We start from the raw sequence: 17,080 nt of genomic DNA, 5'->3' as shown, positions 1-17,080 counted from the left end.
GATAAAGATCTTATAGGTGTTTGTCTCTGTCTGAGGGGTTGGAGCAAATTCGGTTGTATTTTAGGGCTTGTGTGTATACAATGGATCACGTGATGTGTCTTGGATGGAAGCTGGAGGCATGTAGGTACGTATAGCGGTCAGTAGGTTTCCGGTATAGGGTGGTGTATATGTGACCATCACTTATTTTCACTGTAGTGTCCAGGAAGTGGATCTCTTGTGTGGACTGGTCCAGGCTGAGGTTGATGGTGGGGTGGAAATAACAATAACAGAACACCACTGGAGCAAATACTCACCAGCAACTACACACCACACCACAGAAACACCAACCCAGGAACTAATCCCTGTAGCAAACCTCGTTGCCTACTCTGTCCCCATATCTACTCTGGCGACACCATCAGAGGACCCAACCACATCAGCCACACCATCAAGGGCTCATTCACGTGCACATCTATTAATGTTATATATGCCATCATGTGCCAGCAATGCCCCTCTACCATGTACATTGGCCAAACCGGACAGTCCCTCCGCAAAAGAATAAATGGACACAAATTGGACATCAGGAATGGTAATGTAACCCTTCTGCCTATCTAAGTTGGCAGCAACAAGGGCCGGGTTCTGTATCTAGGGGTTCTGTTTCAATAACGCAATGCAAAACCGGCTCGAGCCCCCACCCAGTGACCTGGGACAATTAGATACCACCCCCTGGGTGCCTCTAAGAGGCAATACTTCCCCTCTCGCAAGCACGGAGTCTGAGTGTAACAGAAAATGTTTAATAACATGAGGTAAACGACATCAGCATTAAATTGGAAAAACACCACAAACAGGATTCATAACACAAACCATGAGCAAAAAACCCACCCCAGCAAATTGGGCTGTGTCCTTTCCCTTTGGTTCTTGAATCCAGCAACCCAAAAATCACCCAGAGTCCCCAAAGTCCAACACCCCCAAAGTCTCTTGGTTCCAGCAACCACCCACAGTTCCAAAAGTCCAACAGACCCCAAAGTCTCTGTCCCTGGTCAGTGCAGCCCCAGAGTAAAAGGGGGGGAGGGGCACGCAGGGTGTTAAGGGGCACCTTACGTGATCCGAGGCCGGCTGGCCGTCTCTCCGTGATGTTCCGCCACAGTCTTCACCACGAGCCAGTCCACTTCCTGCCGTCCCACAAACTGCTCCTCTCTACAAGCTGCTCTGCTCCGCTCACCGACCTGTGAGCCGCTCCAGCCGTCCCAGCAAACAGCTCCGCTCGCCTTTCCTTGGGCTGCTCCAACCGTCCCCGAAAGGCTCTGCGCCGCTCGCTCTCCTCCAGTCGTCCCCACAAATTGCTCTGCCAGCTGCTTAGCAATATAGCTTCAGGCTCCCCCACTAGTTAACACAGCACTCAGTGATCTCAGCTCTTAATAACTTTAGCTCTTTTGTGATTTCAGCTCTTAGCAATTTCAGCTCATAGTAGGGGAGCCCCAGTGCTAGTGCATCATTGGCCCAAAGTGAATTCAGCTCAGCAGTCTGTAACTAGACTCCTAATAGTATCAAAGTTAGCTCTGACATTCAACAGTGGAGAGAGGAGGTAGTGCAATTGGTGTTTCAAACCGGGGGAGGGGGGGGGGAGACAGCACATACCATCAGGTACAAATACCTGTCCCCATCCTCTCTCAATTCACTTGATTTTGTAACCCATGCCCCTTGTCAAGCAAGTGCTACTTAGGTAATGGTGAAGGACTCACTCAGTCCTTCTGTCATACAACAGTTCCACTGGCCTTGATTCACAGAATCAGGGTAACAAAACTTTATTCTTCCTGCCCCAATAACAGAGAAAACTGGGGATCCCACACCAGCCAAAGTAACCACTTTGAGTTGCTTTGGGTGTGCCTATGCAAACAAGATCAGCCCCTGGAGTTCTTTTCCACACTCACCATAATTCACCACCAGATGTCAGGGTAGAGCTCATCCTGACTCTGCTTACAGTAACATACAAAAGCCAGTAAGTGAACACTTCAATCTCCCTGGTCATTCTCTTCTATTACAGATTTAAAAGTCACTATTATTGAACAAAAAAACTTCAGAAACAGACTTCAAAGAGAAACAGCAGAACTAAAATTCATTTGCAAATTTAACACCATTAATCTGGGCTTGAATAGGGACTGGGAGTGGCTGGCTCATTACAGAAGGAGCTTTCCTCTCCTGGAATTGACACCTCCTCATCTATTATTGGGAGTGGACTACATCCACCCTGATTGAATTGGCCCTGTCAACACTGGTTCTCCACTTGCGAAGTAACTCCCCTCTCCTCATGTGTCAGTATATAATGCCTGCATCTGTAACTTTCACTCTAAGCATCTTAAGACGTGAGGTTTTTACCCATGAAACCTTATGCCCAAATAAATCTATTAGTCTTTAAGGTGCCACCTGACTCCTTGTTGTTTTTATCAGTTGTAATATCACTCACCCATTAAAGCAATGGGAGAATCCATCATCATCATCAACTTTAATAGGGTAGTGATAAACTATGCACTTCATTACATTTTGCCAATCTTCCTATCCTTTGTTTTCTAGATCCTGTTCCAAATCTTATAAATGCAAATTCCAGTGCTCCTGGTAAGTGAGACATCAATTTGTGAAAAATTCCATGGGTTGTGCAAATATATCAATATTTGGAGGGTCTGGATGACGATATAATACATTTCCTATTAGAATCCATGTAAATTAATACAGTGTAGTCAAACTGCAAAACGATATTGCACTGCATACTGAAATATTTGGCAAAACTGAAAGTTTTTATTTTTCATACTGGTCTAGTTTCTCATTTTTCATTCCCTCTCCTCACAGCTAGAATTGAATTTTCCATTTCAAAATCTGCAATTATGACTTTTTCATGAAAGCAGAAACATAGAATAAGGGATTTTAAAATTCTAATCCTGGGAGAGTTTAGATTGGGAGAGAGGTGGAGTACTGAGGAGAGGAGAGGGGAGATGTCATCTCTGAAAGGGTCAGAGACAAGATGGACTGGTATTTGGAGGATGATAAAAAGGGGGAGGATGGAAGAAGAAGGAAGAAAAGGAGATCTTACTGTATTGCATGACTCTGACTCATGGAGGTGGCAGGTGCAATTGTTTCCTTACCTGGCACCTTTTCTGTATGGAGGTCTGCACAGGTTCTGATGATGGATTATATTCAACATGCAGCTAAAACATGATATAGTAACACTCTGAGAACCAGGCCTGAGTAGGGGAGAGAAGCCATCCCCGGCTGGTGGAGGAGCAATGGTAGGTGCTGGACTGGGATGGAGATGGCAAATACCAGCAGCTCCCCCAAGAGAAGCAGCGGCAGGAGTGGGTGTGCTCAGCAAAGACCCCTTCTCTTTTGATAGGGAGCATGTATTGTCTGCCATGCAGCACCACAGGGGAGAAGGGGGTGGAAGAAGGGGGTGTCCTTAAGGATAGAAAGAAGGGTTTTTATTTTATTTTATTTTATTTTATTTTATTTTATTGTTCCTATCCTCAGGCTGCTGAGAACTGTCTCTCCACCTGTTCCCAATCTGACCTTGTCACATGTGACATATGTTGTAGTTTTTGTATCATTAACAGGACGTCCTTTTTCTAAGGTGAGCTACAAAGGGACAAAATAGGGGTTGTTCCCTTTTTAGCTTTTTCATGATGGAGAAAATGGGTTGGAAATGGCTTGGTTTTTTTTTCTTTTCCTTTCTTCTGCTTATTTTTTATATTAAAATTCTGCCCTGTTGAGGCTGGAAGACTCAGTTGTGTGTGGTGAACCAGTGAAATAGCTACACCACAAAAGATAAGAAATCACAAACTGAGGATGGGTCCATCCTGACTGCTCTGTCAGAGGAAGTGGGTCCCATGTAGGGAGGGGAGCATCTGCAGAGAGCAGCAGAGGAAAGGAGAAAGGAGATGCGAGAATGAGGGTTCTCCCACTGCCTGAAAGGAAGGGGAAAGACACACTCAGGAGTAGGTTTGTGATGTGGTGGCAATTGGGGAATCGGGATGAAGTCTAAGCAGGTACTTTGGCCTTTGAACCAACTCATGCACATGTTAATGGCCAAAAATACAGCCTGCACTGCAGTTGTGAGTTGTGGTTGGGTACACCAGCCACCCCAGCTTCCAAGGTTTTGGAGATGAGGACCACAGCCTCAGGCCTACCCAGCAGCAGGAGAAGAAGGAACAGCAAAGTAGCAATTGCCACCAATGAGCGATGGCCTATTCTCCAAAGAACAAGACCGGGTGCTGTTGGTGTTGAGTTTTCTGTGTGTGTGGACAACTGAGGAGCTCAGAAGCACAAGGAGGAGAGAAGGGCCTTTTGAGATCAACATGTGGTCCTGGAGGAGAGGGAGCGGGAAGTTACCCAGCAGGAAAAGGACCTAATTTCTATGAGCAGGCCTTCTTCTGCTGGCAGAAGGGAGTTAAGGCTGCCCCTCCTCCATCCCCCTGAAACTTTTCTCTTAAAAATAATAATAAAATTATACGTTAAGATGGCTGTTTGGGGAAGTGCTCAGGAGGAGGGATTTCTTCAGCCCTGTGTTTCCCTACCCATGTTTTCTCTCTGGTTTCATTGGGGGAGACTGAGAGCACTTCATTTAAGGGAGTTTTCAAAAAACAAACAACATTACTTTCCACAGCACTCTCCCCTTTGGGCTGCTGTTGGGGTCTTTCTCCAAGCCCACACTGTGTTACTGGCCATATCTGTCCTCCACCTCATTGGACATGGGCCTTCCTCCATTTCTGTTTTCTGAGGGGCACACAGCACGAAATGTAAGCAAAGTCCCCAATGGAGTAAAGACCTATGTGTGGAACAGGCATTTCTAAGGCAGAGCTGTAGCCAAAGCAGAGGTAGGCCTGGACCCCACTTCTGCTTTTTGGGCCTGACTTAGGCCACACACAGTCCAGGCTAGTGTTACAACAGTGAGCTACTACTGCATGGCAGCAGCCCCGAAAAGGAGAGAACCGTCCTCTAAATACGTTGTAAATTCTGTGCATCTGTGGTGTCTATCCCTGTAAATGTTAGATATTGATGTGAAATTTCTCTTGTAAACCTGTATTTTCTGTATAAAATTGTAATCCACTGGGATAGAAATCATCAGTTGCAATAATACTCACCCGTCAAAGCAACGGGAGAATCCATCATCATCATCAGTTATAATACGGTAGTGATAAACTATGCACTTCATCTACATTTTGCCGACCTTCCTATCCTTTGTTTTCTAGATCCTGTTCCAAATCCTACAAATGCAAATTCCAGTACTCCTGGTAAGTGAGAATTAAATCTGTGAAAAATACCATGGGTTGTGCAAATATATCAATATTTGGAGGGTCTGGATGACGATATATTACATTTCCTATTAGAATCCATTTAAATTAATACAGTGTAGTCACACTGCAAAACGATATTGCACTGCATACTGAAATATTTGGCAAAACTGAAAGTTTTTATTTTTCATACTGGTCTAGTTTCTCATTTTTCATTCCCTTTCCTCACAGCTAGAATTGAATTTTCCATTTCAAAATCTGCAATTATGACTTTTTTTCATGAAAGCAGAAACATAGAATAAGGGATTTTAAAATTCTGATCCTGGGAGAGTTTAGATTGGGAGAGAGGTGGAGTACTGAGGAGAGGAGAGGGGAGATAGCTTCTCTGGAAGGGACAGGGACAAGATGGACTGGTATTTGGAGGATGATGAAAAGGGGGAGGAGAGAAGAAGGAGGAGGCAAAGGAGATGTTACTGCATTGCATTATTCTGACTCATGGAAGTGGCAGGTGCAGTTGTTTCCTTACCTGGCACCTTTTCCATTTGGAGGTCTGCACAGGTTCTGATGATGGATTATATGCAACATGCAGCTACTACATAATATAGTAACACCCTGAGCACAATGTTTAAATTCGGGAGAGAGTCCATCTCCGGCTGGAGGAGGAGCAGTGGTAGGCACTGGATTGGGGTGGAGATGGCATGTACCAGCAGCTCCCCTAAGAGAAGCAGTGGCAGGAGTGGGTGTGCTCAGCAAAGACCCCTTCTCTTTGATAGGGAGTATGTATTTTCTGCCATGCAGCACCACAGCGTCCATGCCTCAGCCCACAGAGTGTGATGATGTGGAGAGGGATGCCGTCACGGGTGACAGGTGGTCCCTGCTGGAAGTAGGGGGTGTCCTTAAGTATAGAGATAAGGGTTTTTATTTTATTTTATTTTTCCTGTCCCTAAGCTGCTGAGAACTGTCTCTCCAGCTGTTCCCAATCTGACCTTGTCACATGTGATATATGTTGTCGTTTTTGAATCATTAACAGGAATTCATTTTTCTAAGGTGAGCTGCCAGGGGACAAAGTAGGGCTTGTTCTCTTTTTACCTTTTCCATTATGGAGAAAGTACATTTGAAATGGCTTGTTTTTTTCTTTTTCTTTCTTGTGCTTATTTTTTATATTAAAACTCTTTCCTGTCTAGGCTGGAAGACTCAGTTGTGCGTGGCGAACTAGTGAAATAGCTACATCACAAAAAATAATAAAGCACACACTGAGTTGAGAGGGAAAGGGATTTCTGTAGATTTTTTATAACTGTGTTTTTTAACACCCGTTATTTAATTCATTAGCTAGCATATTTTAAAGGACACTTTTTAAGATGGTTCAATGATATAGTTATGCCACTTTGAAAGTATCAGCTGTTATTCTTATTCTAAAGCTCCTGGTCCTGTGAGCACTTTTAACTTTATTACCATGCGTAGTCCCATTGAAATCAAGTGAAGTTAAGCAGATCCTACAAACACTTCTGCAGGTGCTTAACTTCAGCTGTTTTCAATAGGAATACTCATAGTAATAAAGTTAAACATGCTCGCAGGACCAGGGGCTTCAGAATGACAGCTGATATTTTCCTAGTAGCCTAATAGTATCTTTGGATGGACATAAGTTTCACTGATAAAAACTTTGCTGCTGTAAGGGCTGTCGTGTAGAAATAGCCTAAGCCAGATGGAATAGTTTCTTTTAAAAAATTTTTGTGCTGCTCCATAAGGTGATGTTAAAGCTTCCGGTAGGGTGTGAATCAGGGACTAAGCCTTGGTTTTCACTATGAATTATTTGCCTTTTCTCCAGAAAAGAAGAAAAGTTTCTCCATGTCATTTTTCTATTTTGCATCAAACAAAATCACAGAAATAACTCTAATGTGAACTGTCTGAGCAATTTTTTTATATCTGAAACAGGAATATATTTCCAACAATATAGTACAGTAACTGGAATTTGTAATAATGCTTGGATGATACTTCTTCTACCACAGACTGGATGCAGATACTAAATTTTATAGTAGCTGGCCTTACTTTCATCACATCTGCCATCATCCTGTTTAACCAATGCAGACGGGAATGTCGTGGTAAGAATTTGTATTTTAAAAACTATTGAGTTATAGTATATTTTGAATGGATTTGGGATATGAGTGGAAATTTTGTCTTAAAATTGTTACAGTTGCTGAGTTCTCATATTGCAATAATGACAAATGGATTTGGCATATTAAACGCCAAAGACATTGTTGTAACCATCCTTCTTCTTCAATTGGCCTGTGCATATTTTCACTTGTAGGATCAAGGCACCTGTGCCAGGAGATACCATAATGTTCTGGAGGGCAGCATCTCTTGGGTTTGCTCACCCTTCTCTCCCCTCCCCTCCCAGAGTGCTTGGAGGGTGTAAAAAGGAAGCAGCCCCAACCAGCCTTCAGTTCCTTTCTACCATGGAAAGTGCAATGAGCTTGATTCAATCGCACACAGAACCCACAATACTTCTCTCATCGGCTTTATTTCTTTCAGCCCTTGGGAGGCAAATGTAGATCAATGGTCACTTGGTTTGATTTCCTATAGGAAAGGAAGAGAAAAGGAGATGCCTGTGACAGTGTACCCCATAAGGCTTTATGGGGGGGGGGTTCTTATAAATGTATGTATGACATAACTGGAATACGTTTTGTGCTGCCTGTGCCATGTAACATATCTCCGTAAAGGTTATGGTCTACTATATCTATTCATCCTATTTGTAATATATATCATTTTCTACTTGAAGTTAAGAATATGGGCTGTATACTTGCTTGGTTTCTAAGTAAGCTTTGGGAGGCATTTGGTCAGATTCTTTAGGAAGGAATTCGCAAGGTTAAGTACCTGATCAGGAAGCACTTGGGGAACAATGCATCTTGGAATGCTCCAATCCACTTAAGAAGTCTTCCTGGAGACATACAAGATACCATGTGGACAATGGCTTCGGCCTGTAAAGACTGAGTCATGCAGGGACATGTGACTTGCCCAGGTGACTCCAGAACTCTATCTTGGAGCTGGACTTTGCATAGGAGGGAAGAGGGGGGTCTCCACCCACAAGAGAGAGTCTATTTAAACCCGTGGGAGACCATAGAATCATAGAATATCAGAGTTGGAAGGGACCTCAAGAGGTCATCTAGTCCAACCCCCTGCTCAAAGCAGGACCAATTCCCAGCTAAATCATCCCAGACAGGGCTTTGTCAAGCCAGGCCTTAAAAACCTCCAAGGAAGGAGACTCCACCACCTCCCTAGGTAACGCATTCCAGTGTTTCACCACCCTCCTAGTGAAATAGTTTTTCCTGATATCCAACCTGGACCTCCCCCACTGCAACTTGAGACCATTGCTCCTTGTTCTGTTGTCTGCCACCACCGAGAACAGCCGAGCTCCATCCTCTTTGGAACCCCCCTTCAGGTAGTTGAAGGCTGCTATCAAATCCCCCCTCATTCTTCTCTTCTGGAGACTAAACAATCCCAGTTCCCTCAGCCTCTCCTCATAAGTCATGTGCTCCAGACCCCTAATCATTTTTGTTGCCCTCCGCTGGACTCTTTCCAATTTTTCTACATCCTTCTTGTAGTGTGGGGCCCAAAACTGGACACAGTATTCCAGATGAGGCCTCACCAATGTCGAATAAAGGGGAATGATCATGTTCCTCAATCTGCTGGCAATGCCCCTACTTATACAGCCCAAAATGCCGTTAGCCTTCTTGGCAACAAGAGCACACTGTTGACTCATATCCAGCTTCTCATCCACTGTGACCCCTAGGTCCTTTTCTGCAGAACTGCTACCTAGCCATTCGGTCCCTAGTCTGTAGCAGTGCATGGGATTCTTCCGTCCTAAGTGCAGGACTCTGCACTTGTCCTTGTTGAACCTCATCAGGTTTCTTTTGGCCCAATCCTCTAATTTGTCTAGGTCCCTCTGTATCTGATCCCTACCCTCTAGTGTATCTACCACGCCTCCTAGTTTAGTGTCATCTGCAAACTTGCTGAGAGTGCAGTCCACACCATCCTCCAGATCATTAATAAAGATATTAAACAAAACCGGCCCCAGGACCGACCCTTGGGGCACTCCGCTTGAAACCGGCTGCCAACTAGACATGGAGCCATTGATCACTACCCGTTGAGCCCGACGATCTAGCCAGCTTTCTATCCACCTTACAGTCCATTCATCCAGCCCATACTTCTTTAACTTGGCGGCAAGAATACTGTGGGAGACCGTATCAAAAGCTTTGCTAAAGTCAAGGAATAACACATCCACTGCTTTCCCCTCATCCACAGAGCCAGTTATCTCATCATAGAAGGCAATTAGGTTAGTGAGGCACGACTTCCCCTTCGTGAATCCATGCTGACTGTTCCTGATCACTTTCCTCTCCTCTAAATGTTTCATAATTGATTCCTTGAGGACCTGCTCCATGATTTTTCCAGGGGCTGAGGTGAGGCTGACTGGCCTGTAGTTCCCCGGATCCTCCTTCTTCCCTTTTTTAAAGATGGGCACTACATTAGCCTTTTTCCAGTCATCTGGGACCTCCCCCGATCGCCATGAGTTTTCAAAAATAATGGCTAATGGCTCTGCAATCTCACCCGCCAACTCCTTTAGCACCCTCGGATGCAGCGCATCCGGCCCCATGGACTTGTGCACGTCCAGTTTTTCCAGACCCCTCCATTTTGTCTTCAGCTGGCTAAAGAAGGAGCCTCTCCATCCCCCCAGGATACTTGAAGGAAACTGGAACAAAGGACAGTAACTACAGGGGGTGTGAGTGATTGCTGGACCCAGGATAAAAGGAGATTAGGCTGTAAAAGGGAGCATTCTGGAACCTGTGAGGATCTTATCTGTATTTAGGTTGATTAGACATAGATTTGTGCATTTTATTTTATTTTGCTTGGTGACTTACTTTGCTCTGTCTGTTACTACTTGGAACCACTTAATTCCTACTTTCTGTATTTAATAAAATCACTTTTTACTTAGTAATTTACTCAGAGTATGTATTAATACCTGGGGGAGCAAAAGCTGTGCATATCTCTCTATCAGTGTTATAGAGGGCGAACAATTTATGAGTTTGCCCCGCATAAGCTTTATGCAGGGTAAAACGGATTTATCTGGTTTTAGACCCCATTGGGAATTGGGCATCTGAGTGCTAAAGACAAGCACACTTTTGTGAGCTGTTTTCGGGTAAACTTGCAGCCGTGGGACAAGTGATTCAGACCCTGGGTCTGTGTTGGAGCAGACGGGAGAGTCTGGCTCAGCAAGACAGGGTGCTGGAGTCCTGAGCTGGCAGGGAAAACAGGAATAAAAGTAGTCTTGGCACATTGGGTGGCAGCTGCCAAGGGGGTTTCTGTGATCCAACCCGTCACAATGCCCATCCAGCATGGGCTTTTTCTGTACCCTCGGAAGTGGGAGGGATACCTCGCACACCCCGCAGATCCAGTCAGTTTCAGTCTGATCATCTGTAAGTCCAGTATCCATTTAAGGATCCATTCACTCACCTTGGAAGTGAATGAAAGGCCTGTGTGACAGGGTGCTATCACAAGGATTGTGAGCTCTTGGCTGACAATCCCTGAGTTAACAAGGTAATTGGGGAGAATATAAAGGGAGGAAGCAGGAAGCCAGGGGGAAGCTCAGGAGGAGTTTGGAAGGAAGCTCAGAGAATGAGCCTGGGATGGGGAGTGAGGGCTGCAAGGAAGCCTATCTTTGTTGTAAGCCTGTGTTGTGTTGTAAGAGGAAAATAAATACACCCCTTGGTGTTAGATAAACAGTCTGGTGTGTGTTTGTGACCCTGAAACGATCTGAGCTGCCCAGGCAGCGAGGTGCACCGGGTAGTGACAGAGGTGCCCTGTGACAGCCTGTATCAAGTCTTTGAAAAATTACTAACTAACTAAGCTGGAGCTCTTGCACTCACACCTAAGGGTTGAGACATCCGTTGCCTACACTTACTGGTGTGTGAGGTTTACTTCTGACCCACAATACAAATGAGGCTTGCCAGGGTGAGTAATAGGCATAGGAGGCACAAGGTAAAATGCTGTCTGGCTGTACTAACACCCTCAGGGATGTTGTACTCAGCTCTGGGGTCCAGGGACAGAGCTCTGTATGATTTCCAGAACTGTTCCTGAGGCACTCTCCTCTATATGCCATGGTTGCCTCAAAACTACAAGCAGAAAGCATAATGAGACAGTCTTGAAAGACAATCATTGTCATATATTGATCTGCCTCTCTATACATACCTCTGAGTGGAGTCCCAAAACTGCACCCTAGGCCAGCAAGTGTCCAGTTAAATGATTGGGTGTTATGGCCATTCTTCTGGAGTGTCTGAGTAGGTGTCTCTCTAAACTTGACCCTCAGTTGGCCACTTGAAGAATAAATACAGGTTATTACCCATAACTGTTGTTCTCCAAGATGAGCCTCTGCATATTCACACTCCCCTCCAACTTCCCCATTTCTTTGCAGTCTCAGGTTAGGAATTCTCTTATTAGGGGAAGGAAATGAAAGGTGTTTGGGCTACTTCCCCTTTGATACCCTCAGAACCTTCCAGGATGTGAAGAAAAGATGGGCGAGTAGCCCCCATGCACACTGCTCCCCAGAACATCCTGATGGCTCATACCTCAGGAACCTTGGTACTATGAGTCTGAATATGCAGATGCTCATTTCAAACATCTCCAGTTATAAGTAAATAACCCTCATTTCTAAAAAAAGAAGAACAGGAGTACTTGTGGCACCTTAGAGACTAACAAATTTATTAGAGCATAAGCTTTCGTGGACTACAGCCCACTTCTTCGGATTCATATATGCATCCGAAGAAGTGGGCTGTAGTCCACGAAAGCTTATGCTCTAATAAATTTGTTAGTCTCTAAGGTGCCACAAGTACTCCTGTTCTTCTTTTTGCGGATACAGACTAACACGGCTGTTACTCTGAAACCTCATTTCTAAAATGCCGTACTTTAATGCTCTTAATTTAAAAATTTGAGTGATGATAAAACAGTGGAATAGCTCTGTTTCCTACACTAAGTTTCTCAGTGCAGTGCTTGGGCTGCTGGAGGAATGCAAGACCAGACCACTGGGTTCAGTATACTCCCCCATTGCACCAGTTCTACTCACAGGCTGGTGAGGTAGGAAGGGAGATGGCCCAGAGCTGGAAGTTGTGTCTTGTCCTTACATGAGCGGTGCGAGAGGGAGATGGCTTGTTGCACCCTCTGACCACATAAGGATGAGGCACAACATGGCCTTTATTTTGTTTCATTGGAGTGGGTGGGAGGTGGGGCTGGAGATTAAAATAAGAGGGAGGAGGAGACATCTTGCCAGTAATTGTCAGTTTAACTTTTGGGAAAGCGATCAAGATGCTGAGCAAAGAAGGATGTACATTCAATAAAGTCAAGTGGAAAGAAATAGACTTAGAAAGTAAAAATCAAATATACAACTACAAAATGGGAAATAACTGGCTAGACAGTATTATTACTGAAAAGAATCTGGTGGTTATAGTGGATGACAAATTGAATATGAATCATCAGTGTGATACTGCTGCAAAAACTGCTAATATCATGCTGCAGTGTATTCAGAGGAGTGATGTGTGTAAGATATGGGATGTCACTGTGCCATTCTGTTTGGCAGTGGTGAGACTTCAGCTGATGCCACACTTTAGGAAAGATGTGGAGAAGTTGGAGAGAGTCCAGAGCAGAGCAACAAAAATGATCAAAGATTTAGAAAACTTGACCTATGAAGAGAGGTTAAAAAAGTTAGGCATATTTAACCTTGAGAAAAGAAGACTTAGGGGGGAGCACATAACAGTCTTCAAATATGAGAGCTGTTATAAAGAGGATGGTGACAATGTTCATTAAAGGAAGGAGAGGAAGTAATGGGCTTAATCTGCAGCAAGGGAGATTCAGGTTAGGTAGTAGGAAAAACTTTCTAATGATAAGGGTAGCTAAGCTCTGGACTAGGCTTCCAAGGGAGGTTGTTGAATCCCCATCATCAGCGGGTTTTCTGAACAAGCTGGAAAAACCCCATGTTGGGGATGGTCAATGTTTACTTGGTCCTGCCTCAGTGCAGGGGGCTGGACTTGATGACTTCCCAAGGTCCCTTCCAGCCCAACATTCCTATAATTCTATAAGGAGGAGACTGTAAAGAGGATTATAGAAGGGAATTGAAGGTAGAGAAGAGGTGGTGGGGACAGGTTGTATGAGAAGCATGTATGGAAGAAAAGAAAACTGTTTTGAAAGGAAGAAGGCTGAGATGAATTATGAGAAAATGGAGTTAGGGCTATGTGGAAACTTGCACTGTTTTAACATTAGATGTGATTTTTAAATCCATTTAGTTTAATCAGTGCAAAAGGCCACGTTTTATTTTAACCAGGTTTATTTCTGGTTAGTTGGATTCAGAATAGGTTTAATCTAACTCAAAGTAAATCACTCATAACAAAATAAGAGTCTGTTATTGGTTTAACTATATCAGATTAAAATAATGCCTTAAATTAAACAGGCACCACTTTCTCATGTAGACAAGCTTGTTTAATTGGTACAAAAGTCTGTATGGAAACTCATGTTTCAGGCTTATTTCAGTTTATTTTACATTAGTTAGGAACAGGTTTAAATTAAACCACAGAAGCTGTTCTTCAACAGAAATAATATCGCTACCACTTGGTAGGGTTGCACTGATTTAACAGAATGGGTTTCACTGAACCAGTGTAAATTTGTGTGCAGACAAGACCTTAAGCAGAAGAAAGTTGTTACCCACACAATCTAGGGCATCCCACCTATATCCTATTGAGGTCAAGGCGTGACATGGTCAATTTAAATACCTCCACCCTTTCCCTTCTGAGGGCTCAGGGAGTAAGGCACTGTCATGGGACTGTTCACTATTTGGGGGAGGAGTGAGGGGTGTTATAGCCCTACGTCTGTGTCCTAATGATCACCCTTAGCCCCAGGGAAGTATGGCCTAATGGCCAGAGTCAATAAGGCAGTCCTCCTCTTCAGGGCTGCAGAGCCTTGCATCCAGACTCAATAAAGCGGCCCTCCTCTTAGGGGCCTAGCAGCCGGAGTCATTATGTCTGCCCCCCTCTGCAGGGCTGTGTGGCCTACTGGCCGAGAGGGAAGTGGGCTGCCACCCAGGGATGGATGGGTTTGGGGTAGGGGAGCCCTGGACCTTCCTGCTCAACCAGGTCCCAACCCAGGGCCTTAATAGCAGCGAATGTATTAGTGACTAGCTCAGCGGAGATCCATTAGAAACACGCTGCCTTTATCCCAGTTCCACAGCTGGACCAAAGTCCAGTTCCCCAGGGTTACTTCCTGTCCACAGGGCTCCTGGGCCTCTGGGGTAGGGTGACCAGACGTCCCGATATTATCGGGACAGTCCCGATTTTAGGGGACTTGTCCCGCATCCTGACCTTACATTGGTCAGGACGTCTGGTCACCCTATATGACGGGGACCGCGGCAAGCCAGCGCCGCCAGCGCCACTCACCTTTCCTCCCTGGGCCCTGGGGTAGCGCGCAGCTGAGCTCCCGGCGCGGCGGCGCCAGCCCCCAGGGCCCGCCGCCAGGCCGGCAGGAGACTGCAGAGCACAGCCCTGCCCCTGCCCGGGGCACACAGAGAGGCAGCGAGGAGGTCTCGCTCCCCTGTGTGCTGCAGCGGGGCGGGGCTTATAGACTCCGGCAGCAGGCAGCGGTCGCCGGGCAGAGAGCCCCCCCCCCCCCGCCTCCCTCCCCTCAACCCGACCCTAGGAAGGGGCCAGAGGGACTGGGAGGGACCTGCCTGCTGGATGCTTCCTGGGAGCCGCTCCAGGTAAGCACTGCTGGGCTCACCTGGCCCCCTGGCAGGTCCCTTTTGGGTGGCTCCCCTCAGCCTCACTGCCCTCAGCCCCCACCCTGACCCTGTTCCCTCTGCCACCCCCACAGTCCCTCCCCTCCCCCTGATCATCTCACCCAACCCACTGCCCTCAGCCCCCCTGACCCTGTTCCCTCTGCCTCCCCCACAGTCCCTCCCCTCCCCCCGATCATCTCACCCTGCTGGATGTGGAAATCTGTCCCGGATTCCAGGCTGTCATAGAATCATAGAATCATAGAATCATAGAATATCAGAGTTGGAAGGGACCTCAAGAGGTCATCTAGTCCAACCCCCTGCTCAAAGCAGGACCAATTCCCAGCTAAATCATCCCAGCCAAGGCTTTGTCAAGCCGGGCCTTAAAAACCTCCAAGGAAGGAGACTCCACCACCTCCCTAGGTAACGCATTCCAGTGTTTCACCACCCTCCTAGTGAAATAGTTTTTCCTGATATCCAACCTGGACCTCCCCCACTGCAACTTGAGACCATTGCTCCTTGTTCTGTCATCTGCCACCACTGAGAACAGCCGAGGTCCATCCTCTTTGGAACCCCCCTTCAGGTAGTTGAAGGCTGCTATCAAATCCCCCCTCATTCTTCTCTTCTGGAGACTAAACAATCCCAGTTCCCTCAGCCTCTCCTCATAAGTCATGTGCTCCAGACCCCTAATCATTTTTGTTGCCCTCCGTTGGACTCTTTCCAATTTTTCCACATCCTTCTTGTAGTGTGGGGCCCAAAACTGGACACAGTATTCCAGATGAGGCCTCACCAATGTCGAATAAAGGGGAACGATCACGTTCCTCGATCTGCTGGCAATGCCCCTACTTATACAGCCCAAAATGCCGTTAGCCTTCTTGGCAACAAGAGCACACTGTTGACTCATATCCAGCTTCTCGTCCACTGTGACCCCTAGGTCCTTTTCAGCAGAACTGCTACCTAGCCATTCGGTCCCTAGTCTGTAGCAGTGCATGGGATTCTTCCGTCCTAAGTGCAGGACTCTGCACTTGTCCTTGTTGAACCTCATCAGGTTTTTTTCTGCCCAATCCTCTAATTTGTCTAGGTCCCTCTGTATCCGATCCCTACCCTCTAGTGTATCTACCACGCCTCCTAGTTTAGTGTCATCTGCAAACTTGCTGAGAGTGCAGTCCACACCATCCTCCAGATCATTAATAAAGATATTAAACAAAACCGGCCCCAGGACCGACCCTTGGGGCACTCCACTTGAAACCGGCTGCCAACTAGACATGGAGCCATTGATCACTACCCGTTGAGCCCGACGATCTAGCCAGCTTTCTATCCACCTTACAGTCCATTCATCCAGCCCATACTTCTTTAACTTGGTGGCAAGAATACTGTGGGAGACCGTATCAAAAGCTTTGCTAAAGTCAAGAAATAACACATCCACTGCTTTCCCCTCATCCACAGAGCCAGTTATCTCATCATAGAAGGCAATTAGGTTAGTCAGGCACGACTTCCCCTTCGTGAATCCATGCTGACTGTTCCTGATCACTTTCCTCTCCTCTAAATGTTTCATAATTGATTCCTTGAGGACCTGCTCCATGATTTTTCCAGGGACTGAGGTGAGGCTGACTGGCCTGTAGTTCCCCGGATCCTCCTTCTTCCCTTTTTTAAAGATGGGCACTACATTAGCCTTTTTCCAGTCATCTGGGACCTCCCCCGATCGCCATGAGTTTTCAAAAATAATGGCTAATGGCTCTGCAATCTCACCCGCCAACTCCTTTAGCACTGTTCAGGACAAAAACTTCATTTTCCAAAATTGATCTAACTGTGAATTCTGTCCCAGATATCTCAATTTACCTAATCAGTAATCTAAAGACATCTGCAATTGAGCCATCTGTGACAGCAAGCAATTCTTATTGACCTATCAATCAATCAATAGGTTATTATGGTATCAGTCACAGAACAGTAGGCTCTCTTTTTACCTCTACACACAGTTACTACAGGTCAGTGGGGTCTGAGTAATGTATAACACACACTCCAT

The 17,080-nt window shown here is 45.8% G+C and overlaps 1 protein-coding gene across 1 annotated transcript in view; it reads left to right on the top strand.

The window, feature by feature from the left end:
* Positions 1 to 17,080, top strand: part of LOC117870309 (girdin-like) — a 94,235-nt gene that overhangs the window by 17,192 nt on the left and 59,963 nt on the right. Inside the window, exons 4-6 of the mRNA XM_034757412.1 lie at positions 2,548 to 2,589; positions 5,214 to 5,255; positions 7,262 to 7,354. Coding sequence (XP_034613303.1) covers positions 2,548 to 2,589; positions 5,214 to 5,255; positions 7,262 to 7,354 — 177 coding nt within the window. The remainder of the gene's footprint in view (positions 1 to 2,547; positions 2,590 to 5,213; positions 5,256 to 7,261; positions 7,355 to 17,080) is intronic.

This window comes from Trachemys scripta, unplaced genomic scaffold (assembly GCF_013100865.1).
Source record: "Trachemys scripta elegans isolate TJP31775 unplaced genomic scaffold, CAS_Tse_1.0 scaffold_26, whole genome shotgun sequence".
NCBI classification, from domain to species: domain Eukaryota; kingdom Metazoa; phylum Chordata; order Testudines; family Emydidae; genus Trachemys; species Trachemys scripta.
The sequence above is the reverse complement of the archived record's forward strand: the minus strand, read 5'-3'. Positions and strand labels throughout refer to the sequence as shown.